Below are 23,078 nucleotides of genomic sequence, written 5' to 3'. Positions count from 1 at the left end.
GAATATAATCCAAACCTACGCGTCTTCCCTAACTTTGACACAGTGTGAGAAAAGCCCGTGGTTCCTGTCTTCCAGGCTTGGGTTTTAGCATCTAAATATAATCCAAGCAGATACAATCCTGATCAAGCCCTCGGTTACCTTTTTCTTCCTCTGAAAGTTCTTCTATTGGTTCCAGTACGTGCGACGAGAATGCCTGCTCTATTGGTGAGGAAAGATAAGAACAGAACAAACAGGACAACAGCAAAGTGGAGTTAGTTGACTTTCCAACAACTCTGAAAGCTATAGTTCCACAGTGTTTCAGTCACGTCTGACACAGCCAGAATTTACGGGGAAAGAAAAAATACCGAGGCAGCCAGTTAAAGCTGCTCACTTTTCCATGGCTTCTTCTCTTTCTCTGGATGTTCCACTGACTGTACTCTCAGGATATTATATTTTTTAATGTTTAAGTTAAGGCTTCGCACTCATTCAACCTCATGCCTGACAGGATTCTTTTAAGGCACAAGGACGCTCCTGGACTGGGTGGCTAAATAGAAAGTTCATGAAAATATTTCCATTCCCCAAGATAAAAAAAACATAAAAAATGTCCAGGGCCCTGGGATTCCCACTTCTCACGAGTCCCAGAGCCTTCAAGTTGTAGGACTGGGATGGTAAAGCGCAACAGTAGGTGTCCCTAGGGTCAGCAGCAGGACTAGGACCCATTCTTAATCACCTCCATGTCCCCAAACCATTTTCCAAGACCTAGTTCTGCTCCCAGAGGCACCAGGGCACGGCTGCAGACAAGTGACAGGTGACGATGGGCCTTTCCCAGTCCCACCCCAGAGCAGTGGCGGGGAAGGTCAAGGTTACTGTATGGACACAAGGAAACCCACGGGCGCGGCTTGGTTAATGCCAAACCCCATCCTTTCAATGAAGAGTAAGTGCCTTCAAGGGGAAGGTCAGGTTTTGGATGGAGGTCTAACACTAGGTCCTCAGGCATTAGACATGGAATGAAATGTAACTAGGGAGTCTCATTAAGGGGGGGGGGGTGTGGTTCACTCATCTTCAGCTTGGAAACCATCTCAGGGTACCTCCCCAGGGAGCTCTCCACCTGCACCCAGAGGGCAGAGGTCATTTCACCCTACTGCCAGAGCCCAGAGCCTGTGAGAGGTGACAATAACAATGGCCAACAATGACTGAGGGCCACCAGGTCACCAGGCCTGGATCTAAGTGTTTTGCATGTTATTAGTCCAGATTAATATCTCCTACATTAAAGATCTGGCTTTTAATTTATTAAAGGGTATTTCTGGTGCTCTATTTTAGGCATATACAAATACACACATACATAATAGGTACATACAATTAAGTACATGTGTCATATTTAGGTCTATATAAACAGGCTCTTATAGCTTGGCCAGCAACCTTAGTCAACATATCTAAGATTGCCTGTATGGGAGAAATGCATTTTAAACTACTTTCAAATAAACTTTTGGGAGACAGACTATTAGTAAGTAGGAGTGCACTTTAGTTTTTAACAGGAGCGCAGCCCTGCTAAGGAGCATTCAGGTCCATCCATGTACCACGACTGCTGGACAGCGGGATTTAAAGATACACAAATAGGCTATGGTACTAGTTTGACCTGCTGAAAACAGAAATTTTAGGAGGATAATAGGTTTTATGTTTTTTTATGTCACATGGTGTATTATTTTATTTTACTTACAAAAACAACAAAAATAAAGTTCTGGGGAAAGTTCTACAAAATCTCAAAAATCATCATATGCGTATTTTTTATTATTATGTTACAGGGAGAATTCTATGACTTATTTCTCTTGAGTCAGGAAAAACTCAAAATTCTGACTTTTCCTGCTGACCCTGAACCTGGGTGCCTACTACCGGGGCTGAGGAAGGACGTGAGGTCAGCCAGACAGACCCCAGCTCCCAGAACAAGCAGGCTAACGTCCCGAGAGGGGAGGGAAGTGCCTGCCATTCTTACGTTCCTATAAGCCACATGTCCAGCTTCTGAAAGTCTCTGTTCCTGTCCTGAGCTGAGCTTTCCAGGATGAGAGCTGAAATGCCTGCAGGCTTGGGTCGCCCCTCTGAATCTTCTGGATGGTTCCAGAAAAATCCTTCTATCAGTGTCCTACTCTTAGCTCCAGAAGAAAAACTCTCAGACGGGTACTCAGCCCTTTCTCCCGCTGGCTGACTCTGCTGGGCGTCATCGTCCCTACCCTTCAAGCTCACATTTAGCCAACCACCTGCTCACGGCTCCTGCTCCAAAGGCCTTGCCTCATTTGACTCTTTCCATAACCCACTAAGGTTACCATTCTCCCCATTTGGCAAGCAAACCCACCCTGTTGTTTTATGGGTCAGCTGTGAATCCAGATTGCCTGCTTCTGAACTCCAGGCTGTGGTCATGAAGCCATGATGCCTCCCTTCCTGGAACTAAGTTTGTCTTCCAGATTCTCCAAACAGCACTGCCATCTACCTAGGATCCGAGGGCGTGTTCTGTCTCTGCCCTCACCTTGCCCCCCAGCCCCTTGTCCAGCCTCTCCACCAATTCCACGGAGCAGCTGTTAGGTCCACTCCCTTTTGTTACATCACCATGCCCCAATTCCTAGCTGAGGAATCTCACCGTAGACCATTACTAACATTCCCAATGGGTCTCCCCAGCTCTGATTCTTTGAACGCATGCTGGTCAGGCTAAGCTCCCTGAAGCCCAGCTCTCCAATCCAGCCTTGTCCAGCATCAGAACATTCTGTGGCTACACAGTGCCACACGGACAGGCCTGCACAGACACAGTCGACTCAGGGGTTGCCACGAACGGTCTCCATCAACCGTATTTCCTTCAAATCTCTTCTGCGTACTCTATGCTCAGCCAGATAATTCATCTGCACCATAAATTACCTTCTAGGGCTTTCCTGCTACCTTCTGTTTGTATTCTGGCTTTGTTGCAGCAGAAGGGAGTCCTTCCCCCCCACCCCCCCTACAAACACCCTTCCTGGGGAAACCCACATCTGATAACAGATCAGCTGGACCCAGGAAAATCTGGAAGCACCCATCCCAGCTCTAGAGTGCCCCGGGGCAGCTGCACCTCTCACAGGCGGCTGCCCGACATCGTCGGCAGCCGTCTGTCTCGAGAGACGATGGTGTAGCTTCTTAAGAGTCTACCTGTATTTCTCAGATGTAACATAGCCAAGAGCTTAACCCAGACTTCATGAAGTCTAAAAGCAATAAAGCCAAAGTTATTTCAGCCCTGCAGCATACTTATTTAAAGAGATGGATGTTATTGGCTGTTTTTCAGTATACTGCTTATACTATCATTAAACCTGAAATGGAATCCTACAGTGTTATATGTGCAAAATACCATAAATTGATAAGAGCCAGTCTCCTCCCAATCCCTTTAAAAGAGAAGGATAAAAACAATTATAAAACTACATCCAGAGTACTATGGTGCCTATAGAACCCTATTTCTATCCTCATTCCTTCAGAAACACACACACACACACACACACACACACAAGATGGAAAGATTATGGAATATCAAGTGTAAGAATGAGAAGCTTCTATCAGGAGTTTGGGTCTAGGAATCAGAAAACAAGGTGGTTTATTAGGGGAGCTGGTGGCACCTATACAACCCTAAAGTTGACATCATGAAAGAATACACAAACTAATCTCTAAACTGCATGAAGGTGGAAACTATGTCTGTCTCCACTTAACATAATGTCTATTAGAGTGTCAAGTGCATATTAGGTATCTATTGAATACTGAATAAATTAATATATAAATGCTATACCCCCTGGCTGGTTTGGCTCAGTGGATTGAGCGTCGGCCTGCGAGCTAAGTGTCGCTGGTTCGATCTTCCAGTCAGGGCACATCAGAGAAGGAAAACTCTGACTGCAAAAAACCTCCGCTGCCTTGCGGCATACCTCTTCAGGGGAAAGGCTAAGGGAGTAAACCCCGACAGAAAATCCGGAGCCGGAGTCCCTAAGGCGGTTTGACGTTGTAGTCAACACCGGCAACTCCTGCGGCGCACCTGAAGCCAAGCTGTATTGACTCGTCTTTCCCTTGGACCCTTCAGCTGCGAAGAGAGGGGGGGTCTGCTGCATGGGCAACAGCAGACCCTCCATATCACCCTGCCCAGGCTCTGTAGCTTCAGCTTCACTGGAGAGGACACTCCAGCGTCATCGCAAGATGTCGATTCAACACGGGAGGAGACAGATACTGTGTCACTCCCGAGTCGGACTGCCCGACAGCACCGCCTACTAAACCCCCCTCCTGTGAATTTCCACTGAAGAGGGCTTCTCAAGCAGCCCAGCCTACGACGGATGCGTGATCATGACATCACTTCCGGTAAAGTACCTCCTCAAGCTTTGAGATGGAACAAAAGGGACGACAGAGGTGGCAGGGCTAATGAAGGTTACGTGACACCCGACTAACAGTCTCCGCATCCCCAACACGGGTGAGGTGCCCCAGCCAAGCCTTCCCCTTGCTCCTGCCCATGGAGATACTCACAAATCACCTTTGATCCCAACTCAAGATCTGCAAACCCCACGCGAAATCTGGCTGGTGTTTAAAACCAGCATTTCAATCCCAAAACACACCAGCTGGGATTCATGCGGCCCTGGCCCATTCAGGGCAGGGTCCAGATGGAACGCGTTGCTTTAGGACCAACAGATTTGGCAGGACCTTTGAACTAACCCCAGACAGCTTGACATACAGACTATGTGTCCTTTAGCAGGCACCAAAAATACAGAACAGAGAACATGTGGACCTTATATATAATGTTATACAGAAACCTAACTCTACCAAAGTAGAAAAAAAGAGAAAAAAAACACCAAGTACTGTTGTAGTACAAAAGAGAAGTGGCCAGCAATTGCTTTATAAAAATCAACTCCCAGAAAGGAGGCAACAGAGAAATTTCAGACCTGATATAAAATCATATGAATAGAGAATAATGCCAGAGAAAACTGTCTTGTATTTCGGTATTAAGATAAACTTATGTAAGTCCAACATACATTTTATCTGTTACTGGTTCAAAGGAAAAAAAGAAACCACCCTGCATATTCTAAACACTTATAAATAATAACATCTAATGTGTGGAGAATTTGCAAAACATATTGTGAACACCTGTGGAAGGGACCTGACCCGCCTAAATGAAATTAGGAAACAAAAATAAGGGGCAATAAATACTTCCTGAGTCATTCAGTCAGTAAAAGGAATAGTTACAAAGGCCACCACATATAGACCACAGTCCTTATGAAGACAAAAAGTTCAACTCGACTGATCATAGACTTAAGTTTAATTAAAAGGCTAAAAACAAATGTGGAAGGAAGGAATCATTAGGTAAAACAGGAAAAAGATGGCCTGCCTCCCATCTTAATTCATTTATGAGCTACAGAGAGAGCATAGGAAAATAACACATTTGAAAACATACTATGCAAACTGTAAACCTAACTGTATAAAAGTAAAACACGGCTACGAATGTTCACCTTATCAACTGGATGATGTTAATGACAATGACCACCCCACTAGCCTGGTCCAACAACTGAATCCTGGCAGCAATTTCATCCAGGGGTTCGTACGTTTTTTTTCTTTCGTTTTTATCACATGTCTTTTTTGGATTTTTTCCCAACCAATCCCTGAAACTGTTTGTTTAAAAAAGTTGACTTGCAGCTGCACTAAAAGTTATAAAAACAGTCACATATGCCCTGGGGCATGTGCTGGCTGGCTGGTCTAGAAAGTCACCCTGTCACCCAGGATGTATTACTCCACTACTTTGCACCAAAAATCATAAATAATGAAAAGTACTACTCAGAGTTAAAATCTCTGAGGCCAGCAACCTATTTTATACTTTATGGCTTTGGTGGGTACATTCAGTTTATGATATTAAATAGAAAGATTAAAGTTGTCTTCACCGTGTGACATTCACTAAGATGGTTTCTGTTTTGCCTAATTACCCCCACAGAAAAGCACTTTCAGTTAATAAGTTATCTCAGGCTGGAAACTGCACATAAAATGCTGGGACACAGCTGAAACTTACCATGGGCCATTGTTAGACTTGACTTAGCATCCAGAGTCTGTGGGGCTGGGGCGTTCACTGAAACAGCATAAAAAAAACTCGTCTATAATTAAAGCAGAAGTATCTGAACATGATGATAACCAAATACTACTCAAATTAGTCAAGATCTATATGGACCATAAGGGACAAAGGTGAATATGGACCATAAGGGACAAAGGTTTCACCTAAACCAATTTTTTAATATAATAGCTTACTGAAAAACAATTCCCCGTATTAAAATATGCAATTCAAGAGGTTTTAGTATATTCGCAGGTTTGTGTGAAGGGGAACAAAGTTCGCCACCCCATAATATGCCTCTTTGGGATATTGATTACTTTACACCGATTAACTTTAACCAGTAGAAATTACTGAGTTTGGAAAACTGAAGTCTGAGAGATATACCAAGCCACCACCTGTTTTTATAAATAAAGCTTTATTGGAACATGCTATTGTTTCAATGTTATGCCAAGCATAATCAAAGTATGAACAATAATAACTGAGAGTCTTTTAACCTTTCATCCTTCTGTGAAAGGTAGTGTTTTCTTTATTTCATAAGATCTAAGCCCAGCTTCTCATCGTCCCTCTTCCCTACTCTTCTGCATTGAAACTACCACCCCTGCTTCTGGTCACGATGTTGGTGTAGGCAGACAAGGCTCTACCCTTTGCACAACCACATCAAAAGTACAACTGAAATACACAACAACCATCACTCACGATGGTCAGAAATTGAGTTGAATGGAAGTCTGACAACTACGGAATTAAAGAAACCACATCCACCAGACTGGTAGGAGGTGTGCAGATGCGGAACGGGCTGGTCCCTCACCTACGTGTGGTGAATAGAAATTCGGGAGGGATATCTCAGGAGCGAGGAGTCCCAGCCCCACACCAGGCCCGGCAGCCCAGGGTTCGAGAGCCAGGAAGATAAGTCCCTACAACTTCTGGATGCAAAAACCAGCCAGGATTGAGTTGATGGAAGAAACTTCTGGAGCCCAAGGCAGTTCCTCTTAAAGAACCCACACATGGACTCGGCTACTCAGACTCCCTCCCTCTGAGCTCCAGCACCGGGGTAGCAGCTTGAAAGGCACCAGTGGTCCACAGGGAGAAACTGAAGGGTCTGGCATCAAGGCGTGCAGAGGCCATTGTCCTTTTTCTAAGCCCTCCCCCAACAGAGCCGGCAAGTTGGTGCCGTATCTGAGACTCCATCATCCTGGCTAACACTGTTTGACCCACCCCAACCAAAGTATGAGCCCACCCAAGCTGCTTTTCCACATGAATGGCTGGTCTTGGCTCATGTTCCACAACTTTCTAAATCTTATCAAACAGGCAACAGCTGGCCTCAGTGAGCCCCAGGCCCGGCACGAGCAGCAGCCAGCCTAGATTCACAGCTTGGATTCACCTGGGAATCTCCAAGCCCAGCACAAGTAGCAGCCATCTCAGATGGCTTTATAGCTCAGGCAGGGTGGCCCCGGGCAAAACACAGGTGGGGGCTGACCTTGGCCTGCACCACGTGGGAAACCCCAGGGCGGTGCACTGAGTGGAAGCTACAGACCACGTCAGAGCACCACCACCTGCCCCTGTAACAGATGACCCTTCACGAAGGGTGGAGGTTGGTGGTCAGTGGTCACAGCCAGTCCTTACAGCTGACTGGCCTGGGTAAATCCCTCCCATTGATCTGGCAACAGCAACCAGGATTCATCTTTAAGAGGAGGATGAACTTAGCCCACACAAAGGGTGCACCTCGAGAACCCAGCTTGGGTGACAGGGGAGGCTGTGTCACTGGGCCCTACAGGACACCTACTACAGTAGGCCACACTACCAAGACACGGAGTCAAAGCAGCTCTACTTAATACACAGAAACAAACATAGGGAGGCTGCCAAAACAAGGAGACAAAGAAGCATGGCCCAAATAAAAGAAGAGATCAAAACTCCAGAAAAAGAGCTAAACGAAATGGAGATAAGCAATCTATCAGATGCAGACTTCAAACACTGATTATAAGGATGCTCAAGGAACTCAGTAGCATAAAAAAGATGCACTCAGAAACAAAGGATACGCTAATTGAAATAAAGAACAATTTACAGGGAAACAATGGTAGGGTGGATGAAGCCGCAAATCAAATCAATGATATGGAACATAAGGAAGCACAAAACAACCAATTAGAGCAACAAGAAGAAAAGGAATCCAAAAAAAATGAGGAAATTATAAGCAGCCTCTGGACAACTTTAAGAGGTCCAACATTCACATCATAGGGGAGCCAGAAGGAGAAGAGAAAGAGCAATAAATTGGAAATGTATTTGAAAACATAGACATGCAAGTCCAAGAAGCACAGAGTCCCAAACAAGATGGATGCGAAGAGGCCCACTCCAGGACACACCATAATTAAAATGCCAAAGGTTAAAGATAAAGAGAGAATGTAAAAGCAGCAAGAGAAAAGAAGTTAGCTACCTACAGGGGAGTTCCCATAAGACTGTCAGCTGACTTCTCAAAAGAAACTTTGCAGGCTAGGAGGGATTGGCAAGATATATTCAAAATCATGAAAAGCAGGGACCTATAAGTCAAGATTGCTCTACCCAGCAAAGCTATCATTTAGAATCGAAGGGCAGATAAAGAGCTTCCTAGACAGGAAAAAACTAAAGGAGTTCATCATCACCAAGTCCTTATTATACGAAAAGTTAAAGGGATTTATTTAAGAAAAAGAAGGTCAAAACTCTGAACAATAAAATGACAAAAAATACAAATCTATTAACAATTGAATCTAAAAAACAAACTACACAAACAAGAAGAACAAAGATAGAATCAAGGATACAAGAGTGTTTTGATGGCTGCCAGATGGGAAGGGGTGTGGGGGATGGGTGAAGAGGGGAGGGAATTAAGAAGATCAAAGAGGTCATTACAGAATAGCTTTGGGGGTGTAAAGTACAGCATAGGAAATGGAGAAGCCAAAGAACTTATAGCATGACCCATGGACATGAACAATGGTGTGGGGATTGCCTGAGGGAGTGAGGGGTGCTGGGTGGATAGGGGGGTAAAGGAGGAGAAAAATCAAGACAATTGTAATAGCATAATCAATAAAATACAATTAAAAAATAAAAACAAACTGTACTGTTAAAAAAAAAAAAAAAGAATAACTACCCCCCCCCCCCTTTGGCTCCTGTCAACCCCTGCAGACTCCAAAAGCAACAGCAAAAGCCCTCAAGAAGCGTCTCAGACAGCTGAGTGCTTTCAAACCTTTAGCATGTGGGGTCAATGGCGCCAAATTCGCAATGACCTTCATCCATGTTCTTTCCTCATTACACAGTCCTGGGCCCGCATAACAAAGTGTTGCCCAGTGACCAGCCTCCGCCCAGGCCCTCCCATCATAATCAGATCTCTGTTCACATGGGTGTCCTCCCTCCTTTCCCTGATCACCTGCTCCCTTACTTGCTCCTCTCTTAAATTTTCTTGAATGGAAACAAAAATATCTCCAATTAAGAAGACTACCGAATGGGCTCTAAAATAATATAGATGACGTCTTTTTTGGATGATAACTAAATCCTGACAGCTCTGGGAGACAGCCAAGGTGAGCCGAACTCCAGGAGTGACAGGGAATCTTGGTCCAAAGCCCGCGACACCAGTAGTTTCTGTGAGGCCAACACGAGGCAGCCACCCTGAAGTCACCTCTCCGCACAGTGGGCCACCTCAGGAAACCGGAAAGTGCAAACTGGAGTGATGCCGATGGACATGTAGTTGTCCCTTTACTAGGTGAACTGCAAAATAATCAGGGTGGCTAATCAAAGTCACCACAAGGACACACAGGTGTCTACAGTCTTGGGTTTTAGAACTACAGGAAAGCCAGCAATCAAAATAGATCCCCATGGCACGTCCAAACACATTGGTTTTCAAAGAAAAGTCTCCGAAAAAGAGTAGAAGTTATGTATCAGTTTAACACTTTACAAAATATCTTTAAAATTCTGAGGTTATAGAAACTTACTAGATACAGCTGAAGCAGTCGGCTTAGGTTCAAAAGCTTGCCATGCTGAAGAAGTCCCTGAAATAACATAAGACTAAATTAGTAACAAAATTGACAAGCTATGCGTTCTATTTTGCCAGCACTTACCCTCATCTCTTTCCCCCACAAAACAATAAAAGAACTTTACCAACATATAGTGACTCACCCAACTGAGTAAAGGTGTTTAACAAATCCTTACAAAGCTCACTTTTCCTAAAAATACTTTTCAGTCAAATACATATGCCAACTAAGTAATTATACAGGTATCCTCACTATACAAATTCTCACTATTCAAAGATAAACTGTAGGAAACTACAACCCTTCCCAAATTGTTTTCGCAAAACAAGGAAACGAGTGTTTAAGGCGGTGTGTTTCCTGAGGCCTCTGCAACAGAGAGAAACCCAGCCCGTACGCCCATTTCCAATCCCCAGTTAGAGAGAGAGAGAGAGAGAGAGACGCCTTCACAACCTGAGACGTGCAGGAACCAAAGCCGGGGTCACGTGGAGGGAGACCGAGCAGAAGCAAGCTTTACGTCTGATCGAGACCCTGTACTTCGGGCTGCTTCTTCCCCATCTAGCCTATCTCTTGCACGGTATATAAGGGGGTGCTATCATTGCTAGTTCGTAGGCTGTCTACGCCCTCACTATGCGTAGAACAAACACTTCAGCCCAAATAAGTGGGGGGTGAAAGGTGATGGACGGAGACTTGGGGTGGTGAACACAGAATAGAGTGTACGGATGATATGCTGTGGAACGGGGCCCCTGAAAACTGGATAATTGTGTTAACCAGTGTCACCCCAATAAATTCAATAAGAAGATAAAAAGATTTAAAAAATAAAATAATTGAGTTTAATATCCATAACAAGAGCTAACACTGATGAATGTTTAATAGGTGCCCTTTTCCCACCCATGTGATCCCTGGAAGAAGCCTAACATGTAGTTGTTACTTTTCCAACTTCAGAGCTGAGTAAACAAGGCACAGACTCACAAAGCTATGAAGACAGGAGCTGAGCCCAGCCTGTCTCCAGACCCTTTCAATCCATCTAGTGCACCGTAAAGGATTAATGAGCATAACAATATTCTGTAAAAAACAGACAAGGCCATTCAACAACAGCTCAGGTATTTAACCCTCTGAGTGCCAGCGTCGCTCCCAACGACTCTTTTTTTCGATGTAAATAACAGTGGCATAATTCGTATTTTATGTTTTGTTCTCTTTTTTTTTTTTGGTACCTCAGGTTATATATGGATATAACTTTTTCTTGTGGTGATCCAAATTTCGAATTATGCATGGCACTCAAAGGGTTAAAAATGTTCACCTTCCTGGGTTGTGATAACAAATCACCCGAACTGAAATGACCTGAGGCATGTCAACAGTAGTCAGGGCCCCACATCCTCCCAATGCCCAGCGTCTTGCCCTGCCTCTAGCCCCAGGCCCCCGGGCTGCTTACCTTTGGGTTCGGTGACACTGTTTACTGGTTTACTGGTAAACTCTTTAATCTGCAAAGAGAAACAGTCTTCTAGAGACACATGTTTGAAATTGCACAGGGACGCAACGGATAATGGACAGACAGACTTAGGAAATTCAGCTTCTCACGAAATCCTCCAAAGACGCAGGAGAAAAGGTTTATGAAGGCAGCATTTGGGTTCTGCTGCTTCTCAAAGCAACTACTGAAAGAAATTCTTATCCATCTTCAAATTCGTTCTGAGTTCTCATTGAGTAAATCTGCTCTGCAGTCTTTTAAAAATCATTGGATTGAATTTACTTTCACAAACGACGGGGGAAAAATATTCCATTTTCTTTGTCTTATCCAACTTCCACATGTTCTAACATAAAAACAGGGGGGCTAGGTAAATTACACAGCTTCAAGAAAAAAGTGCCGATACAGAGCCAAAAATACCTGCTGCCTCTGACTGATGATCAGCTCGTTCCGTTCCTGGAGTCTCTGCTCTTGCTCCTCCAGCCTTTTCTTGTAGCAAACATTATTTGCATTTAGGTTGTCTATCACTAAGGTTCGAAGTTTCTCTATATCGGACAGGAGCTGGAAAAAAAATGAAGAAAGGCATCGGTCTGCAAACAGCATGCTGAGTGTCTTCGGCAGTCTGTGGGTACATGCTCTGCCTTCTCTGCTGGCCCGATGTCATCTGTGCACATGAGGTCACGGAGTAAATCTCTCCTCACTGGGTACCAATGCCCTGGCTTTACAAGGGGCTCCATGTCTGTCCCCAGGCTGCTCCGCCAGGCAACGCTGATCCTGTGAATGGCTGAGCGAACTTGAACCCACTGCATGAACTAACACAGGGAGGAGGGCGATAAAGGACCAAGGCTTCTCCCTCAGAGCGGCTCCAACCCTACGCAGTCCTGTCCTTCCCACGTCCACCTTTGTCACCCTGGGCCGGACGTACACTCCTTGGGCTGGAGAGCCCCTCTTGATTATTTTTACACGTCCAGCAGCGAGCATCATCTCTGGCCTTTAGCAGGTTCTCAATAAGTATTTACTGAGAAGAGGAAGTTGGAGGGAGGGGGGAAGAGGAAATAAGAGGAAGAGGAGGAGGAGGAGAGGGAAGAAGGAATGGCTGAAGGAAGAGAAAGAAAGGGAGAGACGCAGAGACAGATCCAAAGATGCGTGGGCAGATTCACCTCTGGAGACTTAATGTCTTGGAGGATCATATATTGGAGGAAAAGAATTCAATCAGAATTTGTTTTCAATAATTTAAGGAAAGATTCTTAAAGTGATGTCAATAGTTACTTAAGGGGGGGTGGGGGGGGCTTGGTAATTGGAGCTAAGGACATTCGAAGGCATGAAATGGAGACAGGGATGTGCATATCAAATAAGCAGGGGAGGGTAACCATGCCCGTGAGGGGTACAAAAGGCCTCTGGAGCAGCGTGTTGTAACTTGCTTGATTATTTTTTAACGAACACTGACCATGTGCTAGAGGCTGTGTTGAGCATGTCCCCTTGTTGAATCCACACCATGACCTTTGGGACACAAGTTTTGACCTCACTGTACAGACAGGGAAATTCCTGTCCCGAGAGGTAAAGTAGCTGAAGGAGGAAGAGCCCAGACTTGAACTTTCACATCTGGCTTCAAAGTCAACGCTCCCAAATGTAGTGTCTCTGTCATGAAGGATATTCATAAATAACACTTGCATGCAATCCAGCAGCCCCTAGGACCTTAAAGAACTAAATCATCCAATCAAAAAGTAACAGCTGTGTACCTATTAGAATGGCTAAAATCCAGCCCACTGACAACACCAAATGCTGCGGAGGATGGGGAGCAGCCACTGGGAGTGCAAAATGGTCCGGCCACCTTCCCACACAGGTTGGCAGTGTCTTACAAAATCACACATACTCTTACCATACAATCCCGCAATCCCGCTCCTTGGTATCTAACCCAAGGAGATGACACCATGCCCGCACAGAAGCCTGCACAGATGTACATGGCAGCTTCATTCATCACTGCCAAAATCTGGAAGCAACCCAAGTGTCCTTTATGAAATGAGTGGATGAATGAACGGTGGTCAACCCAGACACCAGAACAGTCTTCTGAATGTAAAAGAAATGAGCTATCAAGCCATGAAAAGACGAGGAGGAACTTCAGATGCATATTGCTAAGTGAAAGAAGCCCATCTGGAAAGGCTCCATCCTGATGGTTCCAACTATACGACATTCTGAACAAGGAAAAAGTACAGAAACAGCAAAAAGGTCAGGGGCTGGAGGCAAAGAGGGAGGGACAGGCAGAGCACGGAGGACTTTCAGGGCAGGGACACTATTCCGTGTGATACCATAACGGGGGATACATGTCATCTGTCCAAACTCACAGAATGCAGAACACCCAAAGTGAACTCTACAGTGAACTTTGGACTTTGGATGATAATGATGTATTGACCGATTTAAACTCATTGATTGTAACAAACAGACCACTCTGGTATGGAATGTTGATCGTGGGGTGCAGGGGCAGTGAGTATTTAGAAACTCTCTGTACTTTCTGCTCAGTTTTACTGTGACCCTAAAACTGCTCTAAAAATAACCCAATCACATTTTTTAAAAAAAGGTAATGCTCTCAATCAATACACTGCAGCCCCCCTGCCCCCCCGTAAGTGCTTGTATGAGGTTGGACAAGCATCGGTTTGAACCAAGTCAAAAAGCTCTCCTGAGCGAGGACTAAAAATGACTTTTTCTATCCCAGTGGATGCTAAGAAAATCCCCCAAGGAGGACAAGGGCCAGAATCTTCTCTGCATTTTTACACACCACCGGAAATGCTCCCCAGAGCAGTCTGGGAAACACTGAGCTGGAAAATAGAAGTCAAAGCCAGTAAAGACATCCAGGGTTCTGAGCGGGGCTTGAGGAGCAGCAATATGGGGAAAAGCTAAGGGATTGCACCCACCGGACATCAGAATTGAGACTTAACCACAAAGGTGCAGGAGAAGTTCATGGAGGGGGGAATGTGACCATCTAAGCAAGGGACGGCCAGATACTACTTCAAAAAGTCTGTAGGTCTTGAGCCCACCTGTGAGGACCTCCTACTGTCGCATGTCTCGGCTTTTTCCCTATCCTCCTTTCCTTATGCGACCCTTCTACAACTGCCCAAGCTCCAGAGTCTTAACTTGGGTCAAAAGGATACACCATCATTTATCTACGATGCCCTTTGAACTCCTACCAATGTTATTAAAAAAAAAAAAAAAAAAAAAAAAAGACTGCCAAGAATCTAGGTAAAGCAATAAAAGGTTGGCAAACGCAGCTTCTCTCAGAGAAATACAATATGTGCATTGTAAGGACAGTAGGCACCAATCATGTGGAATAATTAATAGTTAGGGCTCAGGCGGAGGTTACTAACCCTGACCGGACTCACCCCTCTGTTCGGGTTTAAGAGAAATGAAGGAAGAAGCAAGCAGCTTCGGAGCAAACGAAACCCACAGACAAGAGAGCAGCGCAGCCCAGCGCTGGTGCAAACACCCGCGCTCCTGACCCATGAAACGGAGCGTTCCACTCGGAGCCGGGAAGGCCTCCCCTCCCTCCCCTGACCCACCACCAGCTGGTCCTTCCCTCTACCCTGCCTCACGGCTGCAGGTGTGAGACACCACACCTGGCATCCTGTTCTGCCAGAAACTCCCACAGCTGCCTGGAACACGAGGGGCTTCCAGAGAGCAGGGATTAAAACTCGCCCCCTACGGATAAGAAAGCTTGGATTCTGTCCCTAATCCTCAATGCTGTACGATGCCCTGAACAGTAAGATCAGGACTTCAAATTATCCAAGAGCGGTGAGGGGTTCAAACCGTGGGTCCAAAACAGAACTGTCTAGGTTTGGTTTTGGTGTGTTTTTCCCCCCAAAATATGCGTGTCCCAGACTTACCAACTGCACGAGAATCTCATGCTGCAGAGCGGCACGTGTGTATTTTGGAAAAGAGCATCAGGTTATGCTGAAGTACAGCCCTCTTCAGGGACTACTACCACCGTAGAGCATCTCCAAGGAAAGCTAGGGTGTTCTTACGGAACAGCAACCGCCCTCAGTTGGCACTGCCAGTCTCCTCCCCACTGGCTGAGTGCCGAACTCCTGACAGGTACGCAGGGCAGTGAGCGGGCAGGCAGGGCCCCGAGGTTAAGAGGGCCAGGGTTCAAATGCCACGCGCGCACCGACAGACAAGTCTCTCAGCCTGCTCTTCTGAACCCCACAACCAGCATCGCTCTGTCCACACAAGCATGGCTGAATGATGCCCCTTCTGGACACCTAGCAACCGTCCACATTTATTGAGCATATGGTTCATAAGTTTCAATCCCATTTTAGGCACATGACCGAACGTGGAAGCTACGAAGGAGAACCAGATAGACGGAGCCCCTCCCTCGCAGGGCTAGTGACCTGGTTGGAGAAGTAGAAACTAAACAAGTAAACAAACAAGCAAAAGAGGGTTTAAAATAGGGATCAAAGCTACACTGATGAAGCGGGGAGGGTAATGAAGGAGGAGGCTCCCTCCTCACGGCGGAAGGGGCGGCTGCAGGTGAAACGGGCAGCGAGGCCAGAGGTGGGCTTGGGACGCAGGAGTCTAAAACGCTCACGCTTGCACCCCCAAAGTACAGGTTCAGATCAATCCCTTTCCCTTACAGATTTTTTTTTTTTTTTAATGATTTAATGTGTTTTATTGATTAAATTATTACATTTGTGCCAATTTCCCTTCCCTCTGCTCCCCTCCACCCGGTGGCCCCCCTCCCTCCAGTTGTCCCCCCCTTTTAGATTATGTCCATTAGTTGTGCATACAGTTCCTCCCAATCTCTCTCCGTCTATTCCATTCCCTCCTACCTTGATCCCCAATTCCTATATCATCTCCCTCCCTTTCCCCATTCCCCCTCCCTGTTGACCTCCCCCCAATATGCTTCCCGTACCCACAGTTCCTCTTTCCCTCTCGTTGCCTATTTAGTTTGCCTTTGTTTCATCTCCTTAGCTTCTGTTTTTTTTTTAAACCAGTCCCTTTAACATCTCATATAACAGTGGTTTGGATCTAATGAACTCTTTCAGTTTTATTTTGTCCTGGAAACACTTTCTCTGCCCTTCTATTCTGAATGACAATTTCGCTGGATAGAGTATTCGTGGTTGTAGGTTTTGGATTTTCATTACTTTGAATATTTCTTGCCAGTCCCTTCTTGTCTGTAGGGTTTCCCTTGAGAAGTCAGCTGATAGTCTAATTGGGACCCCTTTGTACATAATTCTTTTCTTCTCTCTTGCTGCTTTTAAGATTCTCTCTTTATCTTTAATTTTTGACATTTTGATTATAATGTGTCTTGGAGTGGTTCTCCCTGGGTCCAGTCTCTTGGGAACTCTCCTTGCTTCCTGGACCTGCAGGTCTATTCCCTTTCCCAAGTCTGGGAAGTTCTCCTTTATTATATTTTCACTCAATTTTTCAAGTTCTAGTTCATCTTCCTCGTTCTCTGGCAAACCAATGATTCTTATGTTGGGCCTTTTATAGCTGTCCCAGAGGTTTCTGATCCTTTCGTTGTTGCTTCCTATTTCCTCTCGCTGCATTGGTTGACTGCTTGTTCCTTCTCCATATTCCAGTTTGTTGAAATGAACTCTGGATTCCTCACCTTCTGTCTCGTATGTGGTTTTGTTCCTTTCGTTATGAAAGTTTTTCGCTTCTTTCATATCTTTTTCCTGCTCTTTTGTGAATTCTGTAAGCCACCTGATAACAATGGCCCAGAACTGAGCCTCTGACAGGTTTCTTATCTGTTCATCTGTCAAGTTCTCTATCTGCTGCCTGGTGAGTTGTGTTACCGGTATTTCTAAAGTTGCCTGCCTCATTTTGACAGATGCTTTTTGTTTTCTTGGGCCGGCTGTCGGGGGCAGGGGGCAGTGCCTGCGTACGCGTCACAAATTAGCGACCGGCGCCTGCTTGTCCGCGACCTATTTCGCAGCCCTGTGGTGCTTTCTTTGGGGGCGGGGGTCCAAGATGGATTCACACAGTTATTCAGGTAGGAGACCGGGATCCGTCCTCCCGCCCCCCTGGGCCTCACTGTTCAAGGCGATGCGGCTGCCGCTCTCCCCAGCTCCGGAGTCGCGCACCGCCGGGGACTTGGCCACCGGGACTCCTCTCCAGGGTCGCGCACCGCCAGGGACTTGGCCACCGGGACTCCTCGCCGGGGTCGCGCACCGCCAGGGGCTTGCGTAGCCACTCTCCCCAGCTCCGGAGTCGCGCACCGCCAGGGGCTTGGCCACCGGGACTCCTCGCCGGGGTCGCGCACCGCCAGGGGCTTGCGTAGCCGCTCTCCCCAGCTCCGGAGTCGCGCACCGCCAGGGGTTTGGCCACCGGGACTCCTCGCCGCCCGCCGCTCCGGGTGCAACCGCAAACAGCACTGCCCACTTTAACTCTTACCTGCCCAAATGGCACCGTTGGTTTATAACTTCATATGTTGGACTTCCGTGTAGTTTTATTTTCTGGAATTTCTAGTTATCCTTTGTTTTGAAGTAGTTGTATTCCTCTATAGTTGAAGAGGGAGACCTAGCGTGTCCGTCTAAGCCTCCATCTTGGCCGGAAGTCCGGCCTTACAGATTTGACATTTGTGCCCCGCTACCCCCATTCATGTCGAAACCCTAACCTCCAATGTGATGACCTTGGAGATGGAGCCTTTGGAAGGTCATTAGCTTTAGATGAAGTCATGAAGTCCCCATGATGGAATCCGCGTGCTTAAAAGACCCGAGCTTCTGAGTTTGCTCTTCCTCCCTCCTCCTCCTCCTGCCCTCCATGCCAGGCCATGTAAGGACACCGTGGCCATCTGCAAGCGGGCTCTCACCAGCAATTGAATTTGCTAACACCCGGAATCCCAGCGCCGAGACAGTGAGAAAGAAATATGTTTTTTAAGCCATGTAGTCTATAGTGTTTTGTTACGGCAGCCTGAACAGAGTAAGACACAGGGGACCCAAAGGGCTACAAAATAGATACAATTTAAAGTGTAAAAACAAATAACTTTTCCTAAAGGAAAGGACCTCAAATAAATCTCCTTCAGCTGTTCTGCACCAGTGAAAAATCACTTTGACACTTAAATTTCTGATGTAGTCAGCTAAAGAGGAGTCCATGTTAGAATTAAATTGTTTTCATAAAAATAATTTTACTGTGAACAGTCCTTGCCTTTATTTTAAAATTATTTATATTGTTGCTGTGTGAAAAATTTAGAAACATGTATTCGATAATGAAGAAATCATTAAATAACTTATGATATATCTATAGACCATCATGTAACCACTCAAAATGATTTTGAAGAATATTTTAAAACATAGGCTATATTAAGTGAAACATACATAAAGTTATAGATACAAAGCCTAATTCAAAATTTGTAAGATTGTATGTATGGGTTTCTAACGTATAGAATGCAACATTTATAGCACAGAAAAAACACTGAACGAAGTTATAACAAAGCAGTGGCAGTGGTTATCTTTCGCATTGAAATTGTAAGTAATTTTAATTTTTGCTACACATTTCTCAATGAACTTTATTAAATGAAAAATACTAGCTTAATTATAAAGCAAAGCAAATATTTTTGCAGAAATGACCTGCTTACAGGCCACTGTTTTTGTTTGTTTGCTGACATACAAAATTATATTAGTTTCAGATGTATAACACAGTGATTTTATAGCTGCCAATCTGTGCTCCTCAACCCCTTCACCCCTCTCACCCCTACCCCCTACCCCCCAGCCCCCTCCCACCTGGCCACCACCATTTTGTTCTCTGTATCTGTGAGTTTCTGTATTAGTTTATTTTGTTTAGATTTCACATGTGAGTGAAATAATATGGTATTTGTCTTTCTCTGCCTGACGGACGTCACTTAGCGTAATGTACTCCACCCCATCCATGTTGTCACAAATGGCAAGGTTTCATTCTTTACGGCTGAGTAATACTCCATTGTAACATGCACCCCATCCTCCTCGTGCAGGGGCCCACCGACGGGCAGCCGGGCTGCTTCCATACCTCGGCTATTGTCAGTAACGCTGCCGTGACGCAGGGGCGGTTTCCTCATCTTACCTGACCCTTCTCCCTCTTGTGTTCCTGATCGAGAGCTTGAACTCGGGCCGTCCACTTGCTTTCCTAGGAAACGGTAAAACAAGAGTAATTTATGTGCTGTGAAAAGTGGGGAGCCGCTGAAAGGCTGCGGACAGGACAGCGACATACACGGTCAGCCCGGCGGTGACGCGGAAGGTGGGTTGCGGGAGTGGCAGTTGTTGGTATTTCAAAAACACACTTTTTAAAATGACGTATTATTGCTTAAAAAAAAGTCCTGCATTCATAACTTTAATCTCTATTTGTTTTCTGATAAAACAGTGCTCCCCAAAACGAGCGTGACCAAACAGCCGGCGTGAAGGCTGCACTGATTACGGACGCTCGCTTCCAGATGATTGTAATTATGCTTGAAAAACGTAAAAGGGCATCGGATCACCTGCGCGGTGGCATATGGAGGCTCTAAAAATAAAGTTTGTGCTTCAACATGTCCTTCTGTGCCTTTTGAAATGGAGACCTACATGTTGTGTATGAAAAATAAATACCGAGGCACTGTTAACCCATTCAAATAGATATTATCTTAGGGAGAAATGAAGCAATGTGCCCAGCTGCGTGCCCACGGGCCAGTCAACAAGAAGCTAATGAACACCTATTATGAACTACACACGTATTGGGAGATGAGAGGAAAGAATCAGCCACCTGACAGGCACACACACTTTTTCTGCAGGAGGTGCTTGCTGTAAATTACTACATTAAGGAAAATCTAAGCCTCCGGCACGGTGATTGCCCACTTTTCCATACCTGACTATCCAGAAATTGCATCACGTTTTGGAAATCCTGGGGATACTGAGGACGTTCTTCCTTCAACTCGTGTGCATCCGTTAACGTGCCTAAGTTGGACTTGATCTGCAGATTGGACTTCTGGATTTCTGACAGCTGCTATAAAATGAAATGCAAAAATCACCGGTACAAATGCTTATACTTTTGTGAGGTTGAAACAGAGAATGAAATTGGGGCGCGTGTATCCACATTTTAAATCTGACTATCCTAGCGGGGGCTCATTGTCCTTCTCTTATTTCTCTTTTCCATGGGTTTTCTCTTTTTGTTTTTTTCCAACAAAGGAAACCTGACTTTCAAATCTCAGGCAATGGGTCTTAACATTTCTGATGGGCACATAACAGCTGCCAGAAACAGAGGACCTGGGTGCAGCTGCTTCTCAAGAAAATTCAGTGATGAGCCCAGCACCATCTGTACATGGTGACCTCTTTTCAGAGAGCAGAGTCTAGAACAGGGGGAGCCGCAGCTGAGGTCAGCCAGGTGGTGAAGGTCAACATCACAACATACATCAGGTAAACGGTGTGTACCCGTGATATCATGCGATGAAAACTGCACCTCATCTCTGAGGTCTTCTTCCCCAAAACCTGTAAGCCCAGTCTGACCATGAGAAGAACATCAAGTCAATTCCAACTGAGGGGCACCCTACAATATACACTGTCCAGGTCACCAGATACAAATCTGACTGTCACAGACAGGAGGAGGCTACAGAGACATGACACCTAAATGTAATGTGGTGTCCTGGACAAGATCCTGGAGCAGGAAAAGGACATTAGGTAAAAGCTAAAGAAATCGGAAAGAAGTATGGACTTTAATTAATACAAGTGTATCAATCCTGCTTCGTTAATTGTAACAAATCCACCAATTTAAGATGTCAGGATCTGGAAACCTGTATACAGGGTAGGAGAGGCAGGGTGTATAGAGAAGTTTCTCTACTATCGCCTCAATTTTTCTGTAAACCTAAAACTGTTTTTAAAAAGACTATTTGTAATAATCATTTTACAATCTGTTGACAGCCAAAAAGGGCAAACAACACAGATTGCATCAACTGATGAATGCACAAATAAATGTGGTCTATCCATACAATGGAATATCATTTGGCAATAAATGTAATAAAATACCGATAAATACTACAAACCAGATGAAGCTTGCAAACACACTACGTAAAAGCTAGCACTCACAAAGGATCACATGTTGTATGATTCAATGTCCAGAACAGGCAGATCCGCAGAGACAGGAAGCAGCGGAGTGGAGAGAGAGCCCACGGGTACAAGGTTTCTCCTTGGGGTCATGAAATGCCCTAAAATGACCATGTTGATGGGTGCACAAGTCTGTGAACATACTAAAAACCACTGAACTGTAGACTTGAAGCGGGTGAACTGTATGGTATGTGAACTATTTCTCTATTTCTCAATAATGCTTTTTTTGTTTGTTTTTAAGGTAAGACTAGGAAAGCTGTGGGAAAAATGTCCTATTTCACAATTATCCTGGGGGCAGGGAGCAGGGGGCGGGACCATGGAGGGAATCACAGGAGAAAGAATGGTCATTGGCAGATTATCATAAGAGAAAAAAATAAGGGTGACTTTCATAGGAAAGACAGAAGTAGTCAGTCTTAGATTGGTTGGTATCCCAGATCCTGTGGGTCACATGGCATCCCACTTCGTGATGGAGCCACAGATGAGTTCAGGAGGGGCCCCTGGGGTACAGGAGGCAGAGGGAACTGTGGGCAGAGAAATGACTACAGCCTAGGGATTCTGATGCGCAGGAAGAAGGGCAGCAGCCGCGTTAAGGTGATATGGGCAGAACGGAAGACACAGGAAGCTGCCTGAAGGAATTCCTACGGAAAAGCCTCAACTCTACAGGTCCCGCACAAAAGCGCCATAGACAAAACGTAACGCAATGAGCGTGGCTGTGTTCCAAAAAGATTTACTTGTGGACACCAAGATGCAAACTTCATATAAGTTTCATACGTCGTGAAATACTCTTCTTTTGACTTCTTTCAGCCATTGAACAATGGAAAAACCTTGGCTAGCTCACGAGCCATACGAAAAACACAGGCGTGCTCGATTTGGTCCGCAGGTCATAGTTTGCCCACCCTTACGAGAGAGTTGAAGGTATTTTGGAGAAGAATCTTAGCAGTATCCCCCCCAAATACCCCTCTATTTTAGTTTATAAAACGTGTTGGCCACTAGAGGGAGCTCAAGGATCTCTCCTTGCCTTCTGTGTTTCTTTTTCCCTGAGGATGACTTTAGCATTGAGCTACCCAGCAAGCTCAGGTAATTCTTAGCTAAATGACAGTGGCCACTGACTGAAGCAGCAGCTCGCAGAAGATGAACGTCCCAGCCCAGCGAGGCGCATCCCTGTCATCCATGCATGTAACCAGAGCAGCGGGCAGCAGGACAGGGCTCCTTTAGCCCAGTCCTGCCTGCTCCAGACCTGGCTTCCTCCCCGCCCAGGCCTTTGGCAAGGTTCTCCCTCTGTCTTTCTGGGTTGGCTTCCTTTTCCTCCCCCGTGGGTGATCTGGGTCAGCTTTTCCTGAGATGTTGCAAAGCTCAGGGGAGGGTGTGTGGTTTAAGTTTTTCTAAACCTAACTGGCTAATGAAAGAGGGATCCTCTTCTATCACCAGAGCAAATGTATGAAGTGTTCAGAGCTAGGGTTTGGGGACAAAGCTCCCACCCTTAAAGAAACAGTTTGTCTGATTTGCTGTATGTCCTCTGTGTGCTCCGAGCAACCTCAACGCTCTTG

General features: G+C 45.6%; 1 protein-coding gene across 1 annotated transcript in view; it reads right to left on the bottom strand.

Moving 5' to 3' along the window:
• DZIP1 (DAZ interacting zinc finger protein 1) overlaps nucleotides 1–23,078 on the bottom strand; it is a 52,350-nt gene that overhangs the window by 15,336 nt on the left and 13,936 nt on the right. The window contains exons 7-13 of the mRNA XM_090258824.1: nucleotides 20,300–20,437; nucleotides 19,526–19,588; nucleotides 11,918–12,058; nucleotides 11,468–11,516; nucleotides 10,003–10,059; nucleotides 6,017–6,073; nucleotides 139–198 (exon numbers count right to left, since the gene is read on the bottom strand). Of these exons, the coding sequence (XP_090114950.1) occupies nucleotides 139–198; nucleotides 6,017–6,073; nucleotides 10,003–10,059; nucleotides 11,468–11,516; nucleotides 11,918–12,058; nucleotides 19,526–19,588; nucleotides 20,300–20,437 (565 nt within the window). The remainder of the gene's footprint in view (nucleotides 1–138; nucleotides 199–6,016; nucleotides 6,074–10,002; nucleotides 10,060–11,467; nucleotides 11,517–11,917; nucleotides 12,059–19,525; nucleotides 19,589–20,299; nucleotides 20,438–23,078) is intronic.

This window comes from Furipterus horrens, unplaced genomic scaffold (assembly GCF_987537825.1).
Source record: "Furipterus horrens unplaced genomic scaffold, mFurHor1.1.pri manual_scaffold_12, whole genome shotgun sequence".
NCBI classification, from domain to species: domain Eukaryota; kingdom Metazoa; phylum Chordata; class Mammalia; order Chiroptera; family Furipteridae; genus Furipterus; species Furipterus horrens.
The sequence above is the reverse complement of the archived record's forward strand: the minus strand, read 5'-3'. Positions and strand labels throughout refer to the sequence as shown.